General features: G+C 54.3%; 4 protein-coding genes across 7 annotated transcripts; 3 read left to right on the plus strand and 1 right to left on the minus strand.

The window, feature by feature from the left end:
* The first annotated feature begins 313 nt into the window (after positions 1-313).
* On the plus strand, positions 314-3,691 carry LOC100712811 (uncharacterized). Its single transcript, XM_013148756.2, has 8 exons — positions 314-838; positions 1,167-1,274; positions 1,382-1,453; positions 1,683-1,783; positions 1,866-2,114; positions 2,671-2,832; positions 3,304-3,472; positions 3,557-3,691. Exons 1-7 carry the CDS (start codon positions 342-344, stop codon positions 3,453-3,455), a joined length of 1,341 nt encoding a protein of 446 aa, XP_013004210.2. The 5' UTR covers positions 314-341; the 3' UTR covers positions 3,456-3,472; positions 3,557-3,691.
* Positions 3,692-4,358: 667 nt separating this feature from the next.
* Positions 4,359-17,268, plus strand: Acap1 (ArfGAP with coiled-coil, ankyrin repeat and PH domains 1). 3 transcript variants are annotated; one of them, XM_003466262.4, is made up of 22 exons: positions 4,359-4,604; positions 5,119-5,176; positions 8,742-8,861; positions 9,020-9,073; positions 9,162-9,220; positions 9,476-9,659; positions 9,792-9,836; positions 9,949-10,044; positions 10,154-10,228; positions 10,312-10,421; positions 12,017-12,068; positions 12,157-12,257; positions 13,097-13,220; positions 13,317-13,528; positions 14,127-14,196; positions 14,314-14,408; positions 14,491-14,660; positions 15,204-15,376; positions 16,153-16,262; positions 16,352-16,462; positions 16,739-16,788; positions 17,119-17,268. In XM_003466262.4, the coding sequence occupies exons 1-22, from the start codon at positions 4,552-4,554 to the stop codon at positions 17,217-17,219; spliced, it is 2,223 nt and encodes a 740-aa protein (XP_003466310.1). In that variant the 5' UTR covers positions 4,359-4,551; the 3' UTR covers positions 17,220-17,268. The 3 variants fall into 3 exon arrangements, with proteins under 3 accessions (XP_003466310.1, XP_013004209.1, XP_013004207.1); XM_013148755.3 differs by lacking the exon at positions 5,119-5,176 and having other exon boundaries at positions 4,374-4,604; XM_013148753.2 differs by lacking the exons at positions 4,359-4,604; positions 5,119-5,176 and adding an exon at positions 5,205-5,234.
* LOC111755725 (basic salivary proline-rich protein 3-like) lies at positions 17,265-17,998 on the minus strand. 2 transcript variants are annotated; one of them, XM_023563555.2, is made up of 2 exons: positions 17,866-17,998; positions 17,265-17,663 (listed from the first exon to the last, which is right to left on the minus strand). In XM_023563555.2, the coding sequence occupies exons 1-2, from the start codon at positions 17,977-17,979 to the stop codon at positions 17,388-17,390; spliced, it is 390 nt and encodes a 129-aa protein (XP_023419323.2). In that variant the 5' UTR covers positions 17,980-17,998; the 3' UTR covers positions 17,265-17,387. The 2 variants fall into 2 exon arrangements, with proteins under 2 accessions (XP_023419323.2, XP_063098000.1); XM_063241930.1 differs by having other exon boundaries at positions 17,754-17,890.
* Positions 17,999-18,626: 628 nt separating this feature from the next.
* On the plus strand, positions 18,627-20,594 carry Kctd11 (potassium channel tetramerization domain containing 11). The gene has a single exon (XM_005002113.4). The coding sequence runs from the start codon at positions 18,627-18,629 to the stop codon at positions 19,323-19,325; it is 699 nt and encodes a 232-aa protein (XP_005002170.1). The 3' UTR covers positions 19,326-20,594.
* Positions 20,595-20,622: the final 28 nt, after the last annotated feature.

The following is a 20,622-nucleotide window of genomic DNA, read 5'->3' on the forward strand; positions in this document are numbered from 1 at the left end:
TCACAATCAAGGTTGTTCCGCCCACCCCGCCCTGGGCCAGGCCTTCTGGCTATCATTGGTTGATTTGTGTGATAGTGGTGATGGAGAAGGACGGGAATGAATGGCCGAAACAATGAAAGATAGTCTTTGGGTGGAACAAAAAAGAAAGGGCCAGTGACGCAGGGGCTCCTAGGCTAAAATCCCTATATAGTCTTCATTACGCCCACCTCAACTCTGGAGGGCTAGGAATCAGCTGAGCCTGAGCGTCCCAAGACCTTTACCGTGGGGGCGGGGCCGGGGGCGGGGCTATGTGGAGCAGGGAGGCGGGGCGGGTAGCAGGGAGGGGCCCCTGAGGAGGGGCCATGGAGAAGCGGGAGAGTCCGGGAGCTGCTGGCGGCCCTCGGAGGGAATTCTTTAGAGGGGAAGCCAGAGGAGCCGCGGGAGGGATCGGAGGAACAGTAATGAACACCACGCTCCCCTCTGGAGGAGTCCTGTTTCAAGGCTCAGGACCCACCTTGCACTCCAGGGATACCATAATTTACAGTCCTAGTTCAAGCCGGACTTCCCAAGGAGCAATGACCCTTGGTTCTAGGCCCAGTCAGCACCCTAGGGAATTTGCAGGCTACAACCTTGGATACAGCACATCCCCTGGTGGATTCAACCCCTCTCACCCTGGGACCAGTCTAACCGCCGCGTCCACCAGCCTTGGGCCCAAGGAGCCTAGGGCACACGGTTCGTGGGTCACTCCGGGCTCCGAGTCAACTTTCCTGCATCCCTACAACTCCAGTGAGGACCAGCCCCGGAGCATCTTGAAACACAACCACAGCACCTTACAGGAGAAATCCCCCAGTGAGGAGAAGTAAGGGCCCAGCTTTGTTTCCAGACTGAGGGGGAGGAGCTAGGCATGTGGGAGGGGCGGAGCCATGAAGCAGGAGGCGGAGTCTGAGAGTGTGGTATGAGAGTAGGTGAGGACTGTTGGGTCCAGAACATTATGTCCAACATTACGTTCCAGGTCTTTGATAGAACAGGAGCTCACATAGTAAAATGGTTATCATTGGGTCTGACCTCATCCCTAGCCTCTGCAAGAAGGTATGAAGTTCTTAAATGACTGAAAGAATGAAGGAAGCCTGTGAAGAAGGGCTCAGTAGGTTATTTCCCACCTTCTCTCTGTCTTCTCCCCACCTCAGGAAAAAGTCTCAACACTGGGATGAGATGAATATCCTGGCCACTCACCACCCTGCTGATAAGGACTATGGTTTTATGAAAGTGGACGAGCCTGCCACCCCCTTCCACAGGTGCCAAGCTTTTCAACCTAGACTCCGTTCTCTATTCTAACAAGGGACAAGGGGAGGAGGCAGAAAAACCTCAGGCCCACCTCCCAGCATTGTTTTCTCCTCTGCAGACTGCAGGACAGTGATGAGGACCTTTCTGCTGGGTCCTCCCTCAAGGTGACCCCTGAAGTGCTGGCAGAGAGGTGAGAGTCCTTGCAGATCCTTTGGGGTTTTGGATCTTTACTGCTTCTCAGCGCTGAACTTTAGCATGAAGTATCTCTGCTGTTGGACCCCAAAATAGGAGGTACTACAATTCCTATCAGGCCTGACCAAGGCCAATGTGGTGGGGTCAGCCAGGTTGGTCCCATTTACTACCTGCCCCACTGTAGTTTTCTCCTTTTGATGCCCCCAACTAGTCTCCCTCCTCTTCAGGTTTGCAACCATGGACAATTTCCTCCCCAAGGTCCTCCAGAACGGTGATAACAGAAGCTCAAAAGCTGCAGACAACTTTTCCAAGACACGTGAGATGCAGGGTGAGCATGAATGGAAAGGGAGGTGAAATGAACCTTCACCAAGTTCCTGGTGGGAAACCCAAGTTCTCACACTGACCTACAGACTCCAGTGATTTTTACAAGCAACGTAAGAGACACTACAATGAAGGAAAATTCCTCAGGACTCAGAAAAACACACCTGAATATGATGACAAGGGCAGCTACTGGGGCCGTGCCGGCATCAGCAGTGGTGGTCAAGGTGTGATGGTGGACCCAAAGCCCAGTCCTGTGGAAAGAGGCTGGCCAGGGTTACCAATGGGAGCCACCAAACAGGAGACTTCCCCAGTGACTGCGGATGATGTAGAAGCCACAGGTTGGTAGCAAAGGGGAGGGGAGCCCTCCTAGAACCCAGAACCTACAGTCCTCTTGAACTATCTGTCTGTTCCTCACTTCTCTCCTTTGGGGCTGTTAGCATACAGCCCTGCATCCTGACCTGGAGGCAGTGCTGGGAGGTGACTCCAGGGTTAAAGGAGACTGCTGGAGTGGGGTCCCCAGAGAGGACTGGTTGAAGAACAGAAAATCCAAGAGGGATAGAAAAGTTTCTGACAGTTTCCTAAAATGGGCCAGGCATGGTTAGAGCAGTAAATGGGCTGGCTGTGGTGGTGCACGCTATAATCCTACTACTTGGGAGGCTAGAGGAGGAGGATCCCTGTGACTTTGAGGCCAGCCTGGGCTATGGAGTGAATTCAAGTCTACCCTGAACCTCATAGTGAGAACCTGTCTCAAGAAAAACAGAGACAGAGAAAGGAGGTGGGGGGAGAGAAAATAAATGAGATGAAAACCGAAGACTTGAGCTGTTCTTCTCTGGTGGGAGTCCACTATCCACACCTGAAGGTGGCCACAGACAACTGCCTTGGATGGCCCCTCAGATTCCACTCCCGGCAGAAACCAGTTCCACCCAGTACCAGCCCCGATCCTGATGATGAAGGAGATCGATCAGCAACGCAAGGAATATTACAACAAGGGAATATACCTGAGGTCCTGCTGCAACCCAGAACTTGAAGAGGACACAGAGGATGAGCAGCAGAACAGTGAGAGCCAGGGCAGGAGGTCTGGGGGGTGGAAAATCAGCACTGGCTGGGGCCACAGCCTTCATCCTGTCACACTTGCAGACTCCATAGGCTTGATATAGGTCACTGAGAATCTCCTAACTCCTGATGTTCATCTGGTAGGCCACACACGGGCCCTGAGTGGCTCACAGGACCATTGAGGCTCCCTGATTATGACTGTGACATCATTCTAACCTAGTTAAGGCATCAGGCCACCATCTCCCTAGACCTGGTCTTGGCAAACTCCCATCTGTCAGCCTCTTATTCCTGTTAGGCCAGTACAGCGGTAACATGTAGTAAGAAAGGTCTAAACACCCCCAAGTTCAAGCCAGTGTTATTCGGGAAAGCAACCAGGGAGGCTCTGCGGGGGCTGAGGCACCCACTTGGCTTGGCATAACCCACAGGCTCCATGCCTTCTTCTTGACTCCTCTTTTCCACCCCACCCAACTCCAGATGCTACCGTATCCCCCAGTGACGGTAGATCTCAGGTGGTATCCAACTGCCGTCAATGGCTGGAGGCCAAAAAGCCGAGCTACAAAACCCCAGGGAACTCAGAGAGGGGACATGGAAGCAGCCAGAACCCACCAAGCTGGAACAGGCACTGATGTGACCCTGGGCAGAGGTAAGGAGCGCCTCCAGGGAGGTAAAGGGGCTGAGGATGCACAGGTCATCTGCAAGAAAGCCACTAACCCAACTTCTTCTCTAGATGAAACTCCAAGCTCCAGTGGACTCAGGAAGAGGAAACTAGACCACGGAAAACCTAAGCAGCTGGGGGTGGGGTAAAGGCGACTTTCCCTGCCCTTAAACCTAGGGGTAGACAATAAAGATAAGAAAGCAGGAATCTGGTGCTGCGAATTCGGCTGTCCAGGCTGGTCCTGCTGCATCAAGGCTAGGAGAGGTGGGTGGAGTATTTGCCAGCAGGAAACCCATAAAGCAGTCCAGAGACGAGGGGGCTGGGAGCAGCCCAGGGACTATTTTCAACAAGAACCTAGGATCTTGAGAAGACCCAAGCTGCAACAGGATGACAATAACTGATACGTTAATTTAGTTAATCATAAAGTCACCAGTAGCACTTTTTGGTGGTCTGTTTTGTTTTGTATTTTGAGACAGGGTCTTGCTACATAGTTCAGGCCGGCCTTGAACCCATTGGGATGCTCTCGCCTCTGTCTCACTAGTGCTAGGATTACGGCCGGCCTGTGTCACCACTCTAGGCATCTTTCATTCTTCTAACAACCCTTGAGGGAGGGATTTCCATCTCCATCTTCCAGATGAGGAAACTGGGAAATCAGAGAACTTGCTCAGAGTCACAGACTTTCTAAGTGACAGAGCTAGGATTTGCACCTAGATCATCAAGCCCCAAAATTCAGTCACAAAAGGAGAAAGATGCAGAGGCAGACCATGGTTCACAGGAGGAAGGTGACTGTAGATAGTCTCTGGGGGCGGGGCTGTGGCTTCTCTGATCTCAGGCCCCTCGGCAGGCCAGGCCCCACCCCTACCCCTCCCAGCACTGTCTGAACTGTGGAGCCAGAGCTTCTCCAGGACACCCCTTTTTCTTGGGGAAAGGATTCCACCCTACAGGTCCTCCCCAGCAGAAGACTGGTCCTTCCTCATCCACTGGCCCTCGTGGGGCGGGGAGTGCCTCCACCGACATCCCCACCTGCCTGCCTCCAGGGCCTCTGGCCGCACAGCCACCAAGCTAAAATGACGGTCAAGTTGGATTTTGAAGAGTGTCTCAAGGACTCACCCCGCTTCCGGTAAGTGTGCACAGGTCTGGGGGTGCAGCATTTCCTAATGTGTAACACACCCACAGCTCTTCCCAGGCTAAGCCTCCCTCCAGGGAATAGGCCTCCATTGGACATGAAGGAGCTGGTGGGGCCAAATGGTATCGCTGATAGCCACCAAGGGTCTGCCCAGCCTCTACTGCTTCAACTCGGACTTCTTTCATGTCTCCCACTAACAGTGGGCATTGCCCGCTGGCTCCCTGGGACCCCCGCCCCTCCCCCCGCACCTGCTCTGGGCGGTTAGCAACTTCCTGCTCTCACCACATCCACCCTCCTCCTCCTCTTCCTGCTCTGGCCCGGAGGGTAGTAAGTAGCGTAGACTGTGCAGAGTGAGTGAGCGAGGCGGGCAGGTGGGTGGCCCGCCCAGGCCAGCAGTCTGCTCTGTACCCGCTGTGGCCCCGCAGCCCCAGCCCTGACCCTAACGAGGCAGGCAGGCTGGCTCGGTGGAGCCAAGCTCTTTCCCCATGACCTTTCCCTCCTTTCCCAGAGCCTCTATTGAGTTGGTGGAAGCTGAAGTGTCAGAATTGGAGACTCGTCTGGAAAAGGTGACCCTGACGTGGAGAGAGGACCCAGGAGAGATTAAGGGTCATGCCAGGGAGAAAGGTGGAGACTGAGCATGAGTTCCGGGGCCAGTGAAGGCTCGTTGTACAGGGCAGCTACTGGGGCCTGCAGAGAAGGGAAAGTGGTGGTTCTGAGCCCTCAGCGAGCTTAGCATCTTGGAAAAGTAGACTTAGTCTTGGACTTACTACTGTGCTCGGAGTCCTTGCATGGTAGCTGACCACGGACATGCATGGAGAATGAGACCAGTTCTGCCCCACAGAGTCCACTGGCTATGGAAGTCAAACCAGTGACACATTTAAACATAGTACGCGAAGGTCTGCCCTGGTCACGCTGGATCAAACTGCACATGACGCGCACATGCATTCACACACACACACACACACACACACACACACACACACTTGATTGTTTGTTTCTTTCTTTGGAAACTTACTTCCTGTTAGCTTGCTTGTGTTTTTCTTTTTGTTTTGATCGTCATTCCTTCCTTAGTTTCTCTTTCTTGGTCCAGTGCTGGGTATTGTGTTCACACAGAGCTTTCTCCTCAGCCTCTTTCCCCCTCAGTCTTTTTTATTTCTTTAATGTTTGTTTGTTTATTGAGACAGGGTCAAGGCTAGTCTTGAACTTGCAGCAGTCCTCCGGCTTGAGTATCCCAGAGTGCTGGGATTACAGGCATGCCTGGCCTATTTTTCCCCCCTTTTTACTATTTATTTAGTTATTTAGTTATTTTTTGGTACTGGGGATCAAACTCACAACCTTGCACTTGCCAGGCAGGCGCTTAGGCCACTGAGCTAAATCCTGGCCCTATTTTTTATTTATTTATTTATTTTTTGAGAGAAAATCTCATTAAATTTCTGAGTTGTCCAGTTTGGGCTCAAACTTGCAAACTTCTTGCCTAAGCCTTCCAAAGTGCTGGGATTAGAGATGCGTGCCACCATGCCAAGCTTTTTGTGTTGGGTCCCTATTGCTATTTAACAAATTACACGAACTTAGTGGCTTGAAACACTATGCATTTCTTACAGATGTGAGTCAGGGCTCCCGGCAAGGCCTAGCTGCTCCTCTGCTCTGGATCTCCTAGACTATTAGCAACATCCTGACTGAGGTCGTTGTCTCCCCTGTGACTTGGAATTTTCATCCGAGCTCGTGCCATTATTTAAAGAGTTCAGCTCCTTGCCATTGTGGAACTGAGGCCCTCATCCAGGGGCCACACACGTAGCCCCCTCCATGGGCATAGCAGCTTGCGGCTGCTTCTGCCCCCCCTTTCAAGGCCACGAGGGAAGTCCCCAGTGTGCTGTGTGTGTAACCCTGTGTGTTATGATTACAGAGCTCGGAAAGTAATCCCAGGGATGCCACTCATCACTTCCGCTTCGCAGCTGGCGGTGCCACCGCATTTCCTTTGCCATGTTCTGTTTGAAGCAAGTCATGGCCCAGCCTCGCTCACACTCAAGCGTGGGATTATACAAAGATGCATAAAAGATTGGGGCCTTCCTGATGGGTGCCTGTCGTACTTGTCTGTTTTCCCCCACTAGAAGGAAGGTTCCATGAGAGGCCGTAGGTTTATCTTCGCACAACCCCCCTGAAAGCTAGTAAGCAACCAGTTAATGTATTTTCCCTTTCTTTCTTTCCTTCCTTCCTTCCTCGCTCTTTCCCTTCCTTCCCCTTTCCTCTTTCTTTCTTTTTTTTTCTTTAACACAAGATTTTGCTGTTTTGCTCAGCTCCTTATCTCAAGCAATCCTCCTGCTTAGCTCCCCAGAGGACGGTGTGTATAGGCACATGCCACTACATTTATTGATTGATTTATTTGATTGTTTATTTGATGTACTGAGGCTTTAACCCAGGGCTTTACACATACTAAGCAAGAGTTTAGCACTGACCTATACCTCCAGACAGTCATTTATAGTTTAATTAATTTTTTTTTTGAGACAAGGCCACACTATGTAGTTCAGGCTAACCTTCACTCACTGTGCAATCCAGGCTGGCTTGAACTCCTGACAACCTTCTTGCTCAGCCTCCCAGTTGCTGGGATTATAGGTATGGGCTACCACACCTTTTTTTAAAAATCCGTTTTATTCAAGGATAAAAAGAAGAAAAAGGAAAAAAATGCAATAAAATTTCAAAACATGTCAATCAGGGGAACCAGACCTTTTTTATTCTGACTTAATTATAGGTTCACAGAATAGGAAGGAGAGGGCCCAGGTACCCATTAACCTGCTCCCCCCAGTAGTGACATCTGACATAACCCCACTGCATTATCAAAGCTGAAAAAATAATCTAGGGATAGTACAGTTAATGCAGTCTACAGACCTGCCTCAGATGTTATGTTTGCATGTGCCTTTTCAGGGGTATGTCTATGTGTATAATTCTATGTCACTTGATCCCACATCAAAACAAAACAAAGCCACTTCTGTTGCCACCTGTGTGGCACTTTGCCCATACTTTGTGCCCTGGATCCACAGTGAGCTGTGGGGATCTTTGTGTCTTGTTACAGACCGATGAGATTTGATCTTGTTTCCTGAGCATTACTGATCTTGCTAGCCACTTGCATGTCAAACTGTAGTTCCCTAGAGTCTCCACAAGTTCCAGGGAATGTTTTTTGATTTTTAACAAAAGAATAATGGACACCTGTGGCCCCCAGCTCCTGGCACTCAGTACTTCTTCACAAAGCCTCCGTGGGTGAGCATCAGCGGGCTTGTCAGACACCTGCTCCTTCCCATGTATGGTGTCTCAGGCGAGCCAAGTGTGACACCTCAGAGGCAGAGGCATCGTAGTCCTGTGCATAACAAGGCCTAGCGAGCCGTAGACTGATTTTGTGTGTGTGTTTGAGACAGGGTCTTCCTATGTGGTGCAGGCTGGCCTCCAACTCACGGCGATCCTCCTGCCTAGCCTCCCAGGTGCTGGGCTCATGGGCACACACCGCCATGCCCGTAGGAGACCAGGTTTAAACTCCAGCTCAGTCTCCTGGTTCTCCCAGCGCCCCTCCTCAAGCCAGTCCTTACCTCCTAGTGTAGCAAGTCCCCATTGCTCCATTGCCTGACAGCGTGGGCTCCACAGCACCCTAGCCACCTCCTCGGCCCTGGCCCCGTGGACCACATGGCCATTAACATTTACTGGGGAGTGTTCAGTGAGCACAGAAATGGATGGTCCAGGTCAGAAATACTGTAGAACTGAGTCCAGCTGTGCAGAGAATCCATACTGTGAGCCATGCAGTGAGGAGCTGGAGTTTATAGGGAGCCCCTCATCCAAGCAGGTAGGCAGGGTAGGGAGGGACAGGTGGGAGGGGACAGAGTAAGACATTTTGATGGTAAAAGTGACAGGACAGTGACGGCAACAGACTACGAAGACCAGGGCAGGGATTTTGTACCAGGTTCAGGTCAGTGGAGCCAAGAAGCAGAGGACGTAGCGTTTGTGTTGGGGTAGGGCAGAGCTGGAGTGGGTTGGGGGAAGGTAGACAAGGCTGGGAAAGGGAAACACGGCCCTGGGCAAGGGAGGAAAAGAGGGTTGCCTGGAGGGTGTCACCTAGTATGGTAGCTGATGGCCCTCATTTTTTCCCAGCTCCTCAAGCTGGGAACCGGACTCCTGGAAAGTGGACGCCATTACCTCGCAGCCAGCCGTGCATTCATTGCTGGCATTTATGATCTGGCTCACCTGGGTCCACCAGAGCCCATGATGGCGGTATGTGGAGGGTCTGGACCAGGGTATGCTGAGGGCTGTGGAGGAGAAGCAGGGCCGGAGCTGCTGTCATCCAAGATGCCCGTATCAGGTGGGGTCTGGAGCTGGGAGTGCCCTGTCGCCCCACACTGGTACTATTCTCTCGGCCTCCTCTGGCCTAGGAGTGTCTGGACAAATTCACCATAAGCCTGAACCACAAGCTGGACAGCCACTTGGTGAGTAGGGAGAGGTAAACTGAGGGCACGGGGGACAGCAGGATTCGATGCGGTCCTGAGCCCTTCCTCCCACTTCTGCTTCCCTTAGGAACTTCTTGATGCCACCCAGCACACACTGCAGCAGCAGATCCAGACCCTGGTCAAGGAGTGAGATGGGAGGGAAGGGAGCCTTAGTTTCCAGAAACCATCCCTCTTCCTGTTATCGCAGGGGCCTCCCCGATTGAAGAAGTTACGAGGTTGGGGGTTCCTGGTAGCCTGACTCTATCCTTCCATCCCCCGGATCCCCTTGGGCTTCCCCTTGTACAGAGGCTGACTGAAAAGGTGTGGGTGGGCCTTGTCCTGGGAGGCCCCACTGGGCCCGGCGGGTGTATCTGCAATGCTGTGTTATCTCCCCGCTCCCAGAGGTCTTCGAGGTTTCCGAGAGGCTCGCCGGGATTTCTGGCGAGGGGCTGAGAGCCTGGAGGCTGCTCTTAGCCACAACGCAGAAGTCCCTAGGCGCCGTACACAAGAGGCAGAGGAGGCTGGAGCTGCTCTGAGGACCGCTCGAGCCGGGTACCGAGGCCGGGCATTGGATTATGCCCTGCAGGTACCTCCTCAGCATCTCCACTGGGAGTATTAGGGGCTTGGGTGTCACCCTAAAGCTGGGAAGTCTGCAGTATGTAATGGGAGGGAGGCTCTGTGATTTTAAGACTGACCTGAGGTCTTCTTGGGTCTTCAGATTAATGTGATAGAAGACAAGAGGAAATTTGACATCATGGAATTTGTGAGTTGGGGGGATGCCAGGGTCAGGTGGAGAGGAGCCTGCTGACGGAGCAGGAGGGAGAGGCGGAGAGGCGTCTTCCTCAGCCCTGCCACCTGCCCACCTTGTCCCCTAGGTACTGCGTCTGGTAGAGGCCCAGGCTGTCTATTTCCAACAGGGCCATGAGGAGCTGAGCCAACTGGCCCAGTATCGCAAGGAGCTGGGTGCCCAGGTAGGACCCCAAGGGACAGACAGGTGGTAGAGGGAAGTTAGGGGCTCTGGATGCCTCTCCAGCCAGCGGGGAGAAGGCCTGGACATCTCACACACCCCTCCTATGCCAGTTGCACCAGCTGGTCTTGAATTCAGCGCGAGAGAAGAGGGACATGGAGCAGAGACACGTGCTGCTGAAACAGAAGGTAAAGGTTAGGACCCGCAGGACTTGCAGGAGCAAGGCAGGCCCGCAGTACCTCGGCTGCCCTTTGCCCCTTTGTGTCCACAGGAGCTGGGTGGGGAGGAGCCTGAGCCAAGCCTGAAGGCAGGACCTAATGGCCTGGTCATGGAAGGACATCTCTTCAAACGAGCCAGCAATGCATTTAAGACTTGGAGCAGGTGATGGGAGCCACTGATCAGCTAAACTCACCCAACTGGTTTCTTAGTAGTGGTGACAGTGTGCGAGGGAAGAGCAAGGCAAAGCCCACATTCAATCAGCAAAACCAGACAGTAGCATAAGAACTAGGTAAGCAGTTAGGTGTGCTGGTGCACACCTCCATCACAGCACTTGGGAGGCAGAAGCAGAGCATTGCCCGTGTTCCAAGCCAGCCTGGGGCACATAGTGAGTTCCAGGCTAGCCCGAAGGCCTGAAATTCATGGTGAGACCCTGTCCCTCCCACCAAAAAACCCCTAAGTTTGTTATAGTGCATTGGAAAATAATAGGACATGGGAGAAAACTGAAAAATGGATGTGGTGTGTGGTGACTGCGGTTTTATTTTTATTTGTGGTGCTGGGAAGTAGCTACCTTTACTTCCCAGTTACACAGTGTACTACACCATTGAGCTGCGTATCCAGCTGTTTTTTTTATTTTTTACATTGATACAAGGTCTCACTAAGGTGCCCATGCTGCCTTTGAATTTGTGATCCTCCTGCCTTGGTCTGCAGAGTGCTAGGATTATAGATGTGCAGCGCCAGGCCTGGCTTGAGGTCTGCAATTTTAAACAGTGGGTCAGAGTAGGCCTCATGAAAAGGTTACTTTTGAGTCAGTTGCAAGGCCACTTAGGGGAGGAAAAGGAAGAGCCTGGGCTAGGGCCCTGAGATCCCTGGAGAAAAGCGGTGAGGTGGCCGTGGGGGCAGGCAGAGCAGGGAGCAGGCAGAGGAGCTAAGTGCGAACCATCCTGGGGCTCGTAGACTTTCTAGATCTCTGTAGGACCTCGGGGTGCACGGAGGAAACGGGAAACACCTACAGTGTTTGGAACAGGATAGCGACATGCTCTGATATGACTCCGTCCCTTCTAGAGCTTCGGCCAGCCCATGTGGGACCTGTGCAAATGAGAAACTGAGTCTCTTCCCTGAGACACTTCTACCTGTGAAAATTTATAGTTATAGGACTGTAACTATTCAAATCCAAATCTCTTCTGAAAAACACTCTCACTATCTCCTTAAGCTGTTGAAAATGGTTGAAAACGCTCAGAAATAATGTGTGCCAGCATCTGGGCATCCCTTAGCCGTAACCTAAACCTGTACTGCTATTTACCTCTACTATCTCCTTAAGCTCAGGCTACAATGAGAAAAAAAATTATAGAATAAACCTACTGACTTTTTGATACAGGGTCTGGCTATGTAGTTCAGGCTGGCCTTAAACTTACTATATAGACCAGGCTGACCTCGAACTTGGAGCTGCCCCCCAGCCCCAGCCTCCCAAGTGCTGGGATGACAGGTGTGCACCACCATGCCCAGCTTATTCAAAAGAAAATTAAAAAACAGAAAGCATTGGCACCTGTTAGAAATTTGTCTTCATAAATATTTTAAATCTGAATTGTTCAAGGTGCGAGCAACCTTTGTGAGTCCCAACGATCTGCTCTTCTCTGGGATGTCTCCTGGAGCTGTCAGCCCAGGTCTCTGTCATCCATCTCAGCAGGACCCTCCTACTGTGCCTTCCAAAGCCTCATCCCGGTGCTGCCCATGTTCATAACTAGTTACATTTCTTCCAGGCGCTGGTTCACCATTCAGAGCAACCAACTGGTTTACCAGAAGAGGTACAAGGTGGGTAGAACCAGGTCTGGGCTGCGGGCCCAGGCAGACTGAGTCCTCACCTGTGGCTGAGCATCAGCCCCGTTATGCCACCCGTCAGGACCCTGTGACCGTGGTGGTGGATGACCTTCGCCTCTGCACAGTGAAGCTCTGCCCCGACTCAGAAAGGCGGTTCTGCTTTGAGGTGGTGTCCACCAGCAAGTGAGTACAGACCCCAGGGGTAATGCTCCTCTGCATACTCAGGGACCCTAAGGCAGGACCCCCACAACACCGACTGCCCTTGCGGCTCTAGGTCTTGACCTCGAGGTGGCTGGAATAAAAACCAGAGAGCTCCCTGAGGGAAGGCAGGATGAGGGAGCTATTTAGAAGGGTGTTACCAACTGATTTACAAGTACAGATCTCCCTTGCTTGTGATGGAATTACATCCAGATACACCCATTGTAATTTGAAAATATACTGTTGAAAATGGTTTTCGGGGGGTGGGGGAGACAGGGTATTACTATGCACTTCAGCCTGGCTTTGTCTTTTTTTTTTTTTTTTATTGGTACCGGGGATCTAACTCACAACCACCTGCTTGCAAGGCAGGTGCTTATGCAAGCTTATGTGAGCTAAATCCCCAGCCCCTCAGCCTGGCTTTGGACTCACCACGTAGCCAAGGCTGGCCTCAAACTCACAGCAATCCTCCTGCCTCAGCCTCCTGAGTGCTGGGATTACAGGCATGTGCCACCATGCCCAGCCCTAACCCACTTTAAGTGTACTCAGAACACCTACTTTAGCCTATACGTGAACAGGATCTAACTCAAAGCTATTTTATAACAAAGTATTAAATACCTCATATTATATTGAACACTGTACTGAAAATGAAAATCACAATTGTTATGTGGGTTCTACACCATCATAAAGTCAAAAGATGTTAAGTCAGACATCGTAAGTCGAGGACCAGCTGAATTTCAGTACACCAGCTGCATGTCAGTCTGTCTGCCGCGCCTCGTGGATCGCCAGGCCTTAGCTGCCCTCCTCTGTCACCCCGCCCCACTCAGGTCCTGTCTGCTCCAGGCTGACTCTGAGCGCCTCCTGCAGCTGTGGGTCAGCGCTGTGCAGAGCAGCATCGCCTCGGCCTTCAGCCAGGCTCCCCTTGATGACAGCCCCAGAGGCCCAGGCCAGGTACCTCAACTCGGGGCTGCAGGGCTGGGCTGCCCTGGGAGATGAGGCTGGCCTTATCCAAGGCCCCTGACCACCCTTTCTTTCCCCCTCCTCCAGAGCTCAGGACATCTGACCCTGGGCTCTGCTTCTGCCCCAGGCAGTGGCGGGACAGCCAGGGGGAAGGAACCTAGGACAGTCGGGCATGTGGCAGCCCAGGTGCAGAGCGTAGATGGCAATGCCCAGTGCTGCGACTGCCGGGAGCCAGCCCCAGAGTGGGCCAGCATCAACCTTGGTGTCACCCTCTGCATTGAGTGCTCCGGCATCCACAGGTCATTACCCAAGTCCCCAAGTATGAGGTCTGCTGCTTCTGCCGGTGGTTTGGCTCCCTGCCTATCACTCAGGCCCCTCTCCTCTCCTCTCCTCTCCTCTGCCCTGGCTCCCTCTCTTAAATTCTGGCTCGGTCCCTGGGTATGAGGCCTGAGGCAAGCCTGTGGACATGAGGTGTCCTGGTCTTCCCAGGCCTGGGGACTTCTGAGGAAGTTACGGGGAAGGTACGGGGTAAATGCTGCTGAGGGCAGAGGAGCCAACCACCATGACAGGCGTGGTGGTGAGGTCTTAGCAGGCTTTGTCAGTGTGGTGCAGGGAGGGGACGGGAATGGCATGGAAAGGCCTGACAAGGTAGTGTGCCATGAGAGAAACACAGCTAAAAAGGATGAGAGTCTCACGGAGAAACATGGGGAGGGAGGAATGGTGAAGGGCAGGACCCTCCTAGAACCATCTCGGAGTGACACGGCCCAGCTGCCTGCCTCTGGCCCTGCTCCATTGCACAGCCCCACGCAGGCCCTGCCTCGCAGTCTTCCCAGGGCCAGTAGCAGCCTCCCTGAGCCACTGCCCACAGAGTGCATGACTCCCGCTCTGGCCCTCCAGGAGCCTGGGTGTTCATTTCTCCAAAGTCCGGTCCCTGACCCTTGACTCTTGGGAGCCGGAACTAGTGAAGGTAATGTGGGGTATCGTGAAGACTGGGTGAGGTCGGAGGGCTGAGGAGTCCGTAGGGCACAGACACTCACCCTGCTTCGCCTGCTTCTGTCTCTGCCTCTGCCTGGGACTCTTTAAGCTTATGTGTGAGCTGGGAAATGTCATCATCAACCAGATCTACGAGGCCCGTGTGGAGGCCATGGCAGTGAAGAAACCAGGGCCCAGCTGCTCCCGGTGAGGTTGGGGAGGGGGCTGGGGGTCTCCTCCGGGAAGGGCTGGGGTGGCCAAAGGTGTCTGCTTATCCCTTCTCCTCCAGGCAGGAAAAGGAGGCATGGATTCATGCCAAATATGTGGAGAAGAAGTTTCTGACCAAGCTTCCTGAGATTCAAGGGCGAAGAGGTGGCAGGGGGGCCCCAAGGGGGCACCCCCCTGTTCCCCCAAAGCCTTCCATCAAGCCCCGGCCAGGGAGCATCAGACCTAAGCCAGGTATATGGTTGCTTGAGTCTTCAGTGTCTGCTGTGTGCTCAGCACTATGCTGGGCCCTGTAGGGAGGCAGACTGTGAGGCCCAGGCCTTCCCTTGGGGAAGGGGGATGCTGGAGGGACCAGACTTAGTTTTGAGGGGACACGGTGGCACTAGCACAGGAAGAGCATGGGTGAGGAAATGGGCAGGGTGGAATTTGTAAGGTTGCATGAGGAGAGGCTGGAAGTTGGGGACCTCAAGGCCCTGGAGGGAGGAGGGCCGGACCTCGGGAGGAGGTGTGCCGGGCTGTCAGTGAGCCGGCTCCCCTGTGACATCCAGCCGGTCAGAGTATGTGGAAAGGAGGGGGTGAATAATGCTGTCTGCCCTCCATATCCCGGGGCCCCACACATACATACTCACAGGTACACGACTGCACCTTTCACCCACGCCTGAGTCATGAAGGTTTAATAGGTGGTGAGCCAGCCTACTGCAACATCGGGGGACAGTGCTGCGGGTGCTCCCAAACTCACCACTGAGCCTGCCTGATAGTACCAAATCTCCTCCACAGAGCCCCCTTCTGAGGACCTGGGAAGTCTGCACCCTGGGGCCCTACTGTTCCGAGCCGCTGGGCATCCTCCATCCCTTCCCACCATGGCCGATGCCCTTGCCCATGGAGCTGATGTCAACTGGGTCAACGCGGGTCAGGAGAATGCCACGCCGCTGATCCAGGCCACAGCTGCTGTGAGAACCGCGCTGACCCCCACCCCACCTCCTCACCTTCGGCCTCCTGCTAACTTCTCTTGAGTTTGGATCCAGCCCTCCCCTTCACTCCTGCTGTTCTTTGGGGTCCCCACTCCATGGAAAGATGAGCAATGTCCACTAGCTGCTAGGAGTGTGACTCAGGAGCACAAATCTGAGTTTGAATCCAGGCTCTTATCCCAAGAGACTTTTCTGAACTGACTCATCTGTAAAATAGGGCTAGCTTACCTTGTAAAGCTGCACCATGAACTTTTCTTTTTTGTTCTTTCTTGCTTTTTTTTGTTGTTGTTGTTGTTGTTCTGGGGATCAAACTCACAACCCTACACTTGCTAAGCAGGCACTTGCACTGCCGGGCTATATAGTGCTGGCCCTTGTATGATGGATTTACTGTATGAGTACCTATGAAGAGCTGGAGTCACCTGGTCACAATGGCACTGGTCTGTAACCCAGCTACTTCAAAAGCTGAGTTTAGAAGATGTGATTTTAAGGCCGGCCTGTGCAATATAGCATGACCATGTTCAAAAAAAGAACCACGCTGGGGATTTAGCTCAGTGGTGCAGTGCCTGCCTGGCAAGTGTGAGATTCTGAGTTCGATTTCCGGTACCCTCCCTCCAAAAAAAGGACCAGCATCAAACCTTTTCCTCTACTATGTCCCCCAGCTCCTGGGCCCCACAACTCCACAGTCCCTGAAAAACTCCATACTAAAACATCTTGAAATCCACTTCTAAAGATGTCACCTCCTTGCCTTCCCCATGCAGAATTCCCTTCTGGCTTGTGAGTTCCTTCTCCAGAACGGCGCGAATGTGAACCAAGCAGACAGTCAGGGCCGGGGTCCACTCCACCATGCAACCATTCTCGGCCACACTGGGTAGGGGCAGTGGGACTGAGGGTCTCGGGAGGAAAGCTCCAAGGGCATGAAGACTGGGGATGTGTGCTGAACATGGTTATCCCCTGCAGGCTCGCCTGCCTGTTCCTGAAACGGGGGGCTGATTTGGGGGCCCAAGACTCTGAAGGCAGAGACCCTCTGACTATCGCCATGGAAACAGCCAACGCTGACATCGTCACCCTGTGAGGATCCCTAAGGGTGTGACTGGTGCTTGGATTATCCTTCCTGGGTGGGGTTAACGCCACCCCTGCACAGTGCCTGGTTTGGGGCCCAGGCAGGGGTACCAGAGCCCGGAACTGGCGGAAGAGAAGCACACAGGCAGGGTCATGGGTGGGTGCTCATGCTGTGAGTTAAGTTCGCAGACACTGGAGAGAGAGGGGAATGAAACACGGAGTGGAGTGAAGCTGGGGGGGCCGGAGTGGGGAGCACGAGGTTTATGCCTAATCCTCTCCTTGCAGGCTGCGATTGGCAAAGATGAGGGAGGCCGAAGCTGCCCAGGGTCAGGCAGGTAAAGTGTTCACCCACCCCACTTCCCAGACCCAATACTGAAATTCTGGGCTTCTGGCCCTTGGTGACCTGCCCCTTTTGTGCCCAGCTGTCCCCCTCGTGCCCATTATCAAGGTCTCCCTGCTTCCCTCCATTATTTATTCAACGAGTATACGTGTATGTGTATCATTGCACGCATCCGACAAGCCAGGGCCTCGGGGCAAAGACAAGGCGGGCGCTGCGCCCTGGCCTCAAGCTCCGGTCCGCCCACGCCGCCGCTGGCCGGCAGCCGCGTGCGCTTCCGCTCCGCCGGGGTCCGGGTCGGGCGGCAGCGCTTGCTCCCTCCCTGCAGGAGATGAGACCTATCTGGACATCTTCCGCGACTTCTCCCTCATGGCGTCCGACGACCCGGAGAAGCTGAGCCGGCGAAGCCACGACCTCTACACGCTCTGACCCGTCCTTCCCCCCCACCTTCGCCATTAAAGCCTCGGTGCCGCCTTTCCCTTCGTGGTTCACTTTATTGGCGCCACCTTCGGGCCCGGCAGGGTGCTGGGCGCTGTGGCTTCCGGGCTGCAGGGAGCGGCTGGGCGTTTCAGGGCTCGAGTCTCGAGGGGGCGACTGTCAGACTCGGGCGGCAACGCGGCCGGACCCGTCCAGCGGGGCGGGGCGGGGCGGTGGCGCCGCGCGCCAGGAGCGCGCCGGCCACCCGGGCGGAGAGGTATCCCCGGAATGCGGTGGCTCAGCAGCCGCCCCCTCGGGCATTCCCCGGGAGCCACCCGCAGGGACGTGGTCCCCGGACCGCGCCGGCGGGGCCTTCGTCTTCTCCGAGCGGCGGGCTGGGTTGCAGACGTGAGGCCCGGCACAACCCGGAGGACCCCGGGGCTGTCGCGGCCACATCTGGAAAGATGCGCATGAGTCACCCCACTCCGCTCGTGTCCGCTCGCCCATCCAGTCGGCCCTGTCCCTCCGGAGGGCTCCGGCTCCCACCTCCACCCCGCCGCTGGCCCGACGGGGGCTGGGCGGGGCGCCAGGGGGCGGGGCTGCCCCTTAAAGGGCCCCAGCAGCTGCCCGTTGGACATTTCCTGGGGACCGAGGAGACCTCTGCGCTCTCCCTCCACGAACATCCCGGGAAGGCAGCGACGCCCAAGTTCCGAGACTCCTGGCTGCTTCCATCTGAGCCTTCGGACGCTGCCAGCTCGGGCTGAGTGCGCATCGGTGCCCCGCTGCAGACACTGCGCGGCTAGTCATCTGCTCCCATCAGCTCCGGTCGGTCTTCTGGGGCCGGAGCCTGGAGCCTGGCCGGGCCTCTCACTGACCCCTAGAGCACTGCGTGGACTCGCCCACAGGGACAGTGAACTTCCTAGAGACTCAGAATCTAGGCCCCGCAGAGTCGGGTCTCTGCTCACCACCGTCACCTGCTGGTTGAATTCCGGAAACCCACTGTCTGAAGACCACAGAAAGGAAATCGCTGACCACCCAGAACTGGATACGTCTGGACTGAAGGCTCCCTTCCCCTTTTTGGCGGCCCTCTGCTCTTTTCATCTGTTCTCTCAACCTTGCAGCGATTTCTGTGTCCAGAATTCTCACCTCACCACCAAAATACGTGGGGCGAGCTACAAACTTGCTGACCTGTCCTCCAACCTGTGCCTCCAAACCAGCAATTCTGAACCATACCATCTAATCTTGCACACATCCGGAAGTCCTGCCTTTCTTTCTCTTTCCTTGTCTCCTGTACTCCCCAAAATTTCCCCTCCTCCTGTGCCCTCTTCGCCCCCCTCCTTTGGGGGCCCCGTGACCCTGAATGTGGGGGGCACACTGTATTCCACCACTTTGGAGACCCTGACTCGCTTCCCAGACTCCATGCTGGGGGCCATGTTTAGAGCTGGTACTCCCATATCTGCCAATGGCAACCCTCAAGGAGGTGGCCACTACTTCATCGACCGCGATGGCAAGGCCTTCCGCCACATCCTCAATTTCCTGCGACTGGGCAGACTGGACCTGCCCCTTGGGTATGGAGAGACAGCACTTCTCAAGGCAGAAGCTGACTTCTACCAGATCAGGCCACTCCTGGATGCCCTGAGAGAACTGGAGGCCTCTCGGGGGACACCTGCACCCACAGCTGCCCTGCTTCACGCAGATGTGGATGCCAGCCCCCGCCTGGTACACTTCTCTGCTCGCAGGGGCCCGCACCACTATGAGTTGAGCTCTGTCCAGGTGGACACCTTCAGAGCCAATCTCTTCTGCACTGACCCAGAGTGTCTGGCTGCCATGAAGGCCCGATTTGGTGTGGCCAACGGGGACAGGGCAGAGGGGGGCCCACATTTTCACCTGGAGTGGGCCCCTCGCCCCACAGAGCTCCCCGAGGTGGAGTATGAGAGACTGGGCCTGCAGCCCTTGTGGACTGGAGGGCCAGGAGAGCGGCGCGAGGTGATGGGGACACCAAGTTTCCTGGAGGAGGTTCTTCGCGTGGCTCTGGAGCACGGCTTCCGCCTGGACTCTGTCTTCCCTGACCCTGAAGACCTGCTCAACTCCCGATCTCTGCGCTTTGTGCGGTGTTGAGGATGTGGCGCTCAGCTGCTTGTGGGGAAGAGACCCAATGGGGCAGTTGGTGGGGGTAAGGACTCCCCCTAAAGCCTCTTTCTAGCTCTAGTGTGGAAGCTCTGAGGGTCGGGGGGGCCCACTGCACCTGACTGGAGCCCAGACGTGGGTTGGAATTCCAAAACCTGAGTTTACTGAGGGCTCACAAGTGATCCAAGGGGTCTGGACTGGTGTTATTCTGCGGTGGGGTGGGGCAGGGAAGATTCTCTTGGTTTGTTCTTACTTGAGGCTAGAGACCTCCAGTATCTCTGTTGAAGCTCAGTATTCAGAGGTCTACAAAAGTGGGAAACACATCTCTGCCCAGCCTAGACCTGGGCAAAACCCTGGACAGACACTGAGATCTGAGGGAAAGGGGATAATTTGAATTACCTTGATGTGGGGTCTCCTGGACTGAGGCTTTTCCTCTTGGAGCTGAATGGCTTGGTGTGGCCAAAGAGACCCCAGAACTCTCTGGAACACAGAAAGGGAGGTTGTTGGTGTCTCAAGCCACCTACTGAGGGTGACAGCAAGACCTCCATAGGTTGACATATGGGAGGTAGGAACAAGGCCCCTGAAGTGTCCCTATTTTGAAGGTAGAGTTTACTACAGGGAGAAGCTGGTTTCTTTTTCATGGCCTTCATAGGTGTGTGCATGTCAGCCAGTGTCTGACTAATGTGTGGGTCCTTAGCAACCACTGACTACAGTGTCTACGTGATGGTCCTTGTGTGGTCCCTGCATGTCCAGGCGTGTTTGACGTTGCCCAGCAACTCTTCTGGCCGGGTTTATCTGTGGTGTGAATGTAAGTAGATTAAGATTTAGTTTAATCATAGGGTGTGTGTGTATGCGTGCATGTGTGTATGTGCCTGAATCACCGTGTAGGCAGGAGGGGCCTATTTGTCTGTGAGTCACTAAGATCTTCCTGTGAGAAGTAAAAGAAGTCACTGGGCCTAGCTGGGCCTCTGAGACCTGTAGAGAATGCTTGGTTGCCCCAGCAACCATGGGCCTGTTGCTAGGAGATAGCTGGGGGAAGGCCCAAGGCTGCCCTGGGCACACAGAAGAGGCAAAGAGTTTGGGAGCGTGGGGGAGGATCTGGGAATGGATGGAATCTCTGAGTTCCTGAGTGGATGGGATGCACATGCATGATTTCTTCACTGAAGGGGAATTCTCATTATTTATCACTGACTGTCATAAGAAGAAAAATAAAAGTGCTTTCTGAGCTACACACTTGTAGGGACCCCATCCCCCTTGCAACAGAGCCTCTGTTTTCTATACCTTTTCA

Source organism: Cavia porcellus, unplaced genomic scaffold (assembly GCF_034190915.1).
Source record: "Cavia porcellus strain 051 isolate PalLab524CR breed Dunkin Hartley unplaced genomic scaffold, mCavPor4.1 scaffold_32, whole genome shotgun sequence".
NCBI lineage: Eukaryota > Metazoa > Chordata > Mammalia > Rodentia > Caviidae > Cavia > Cavia porcellus.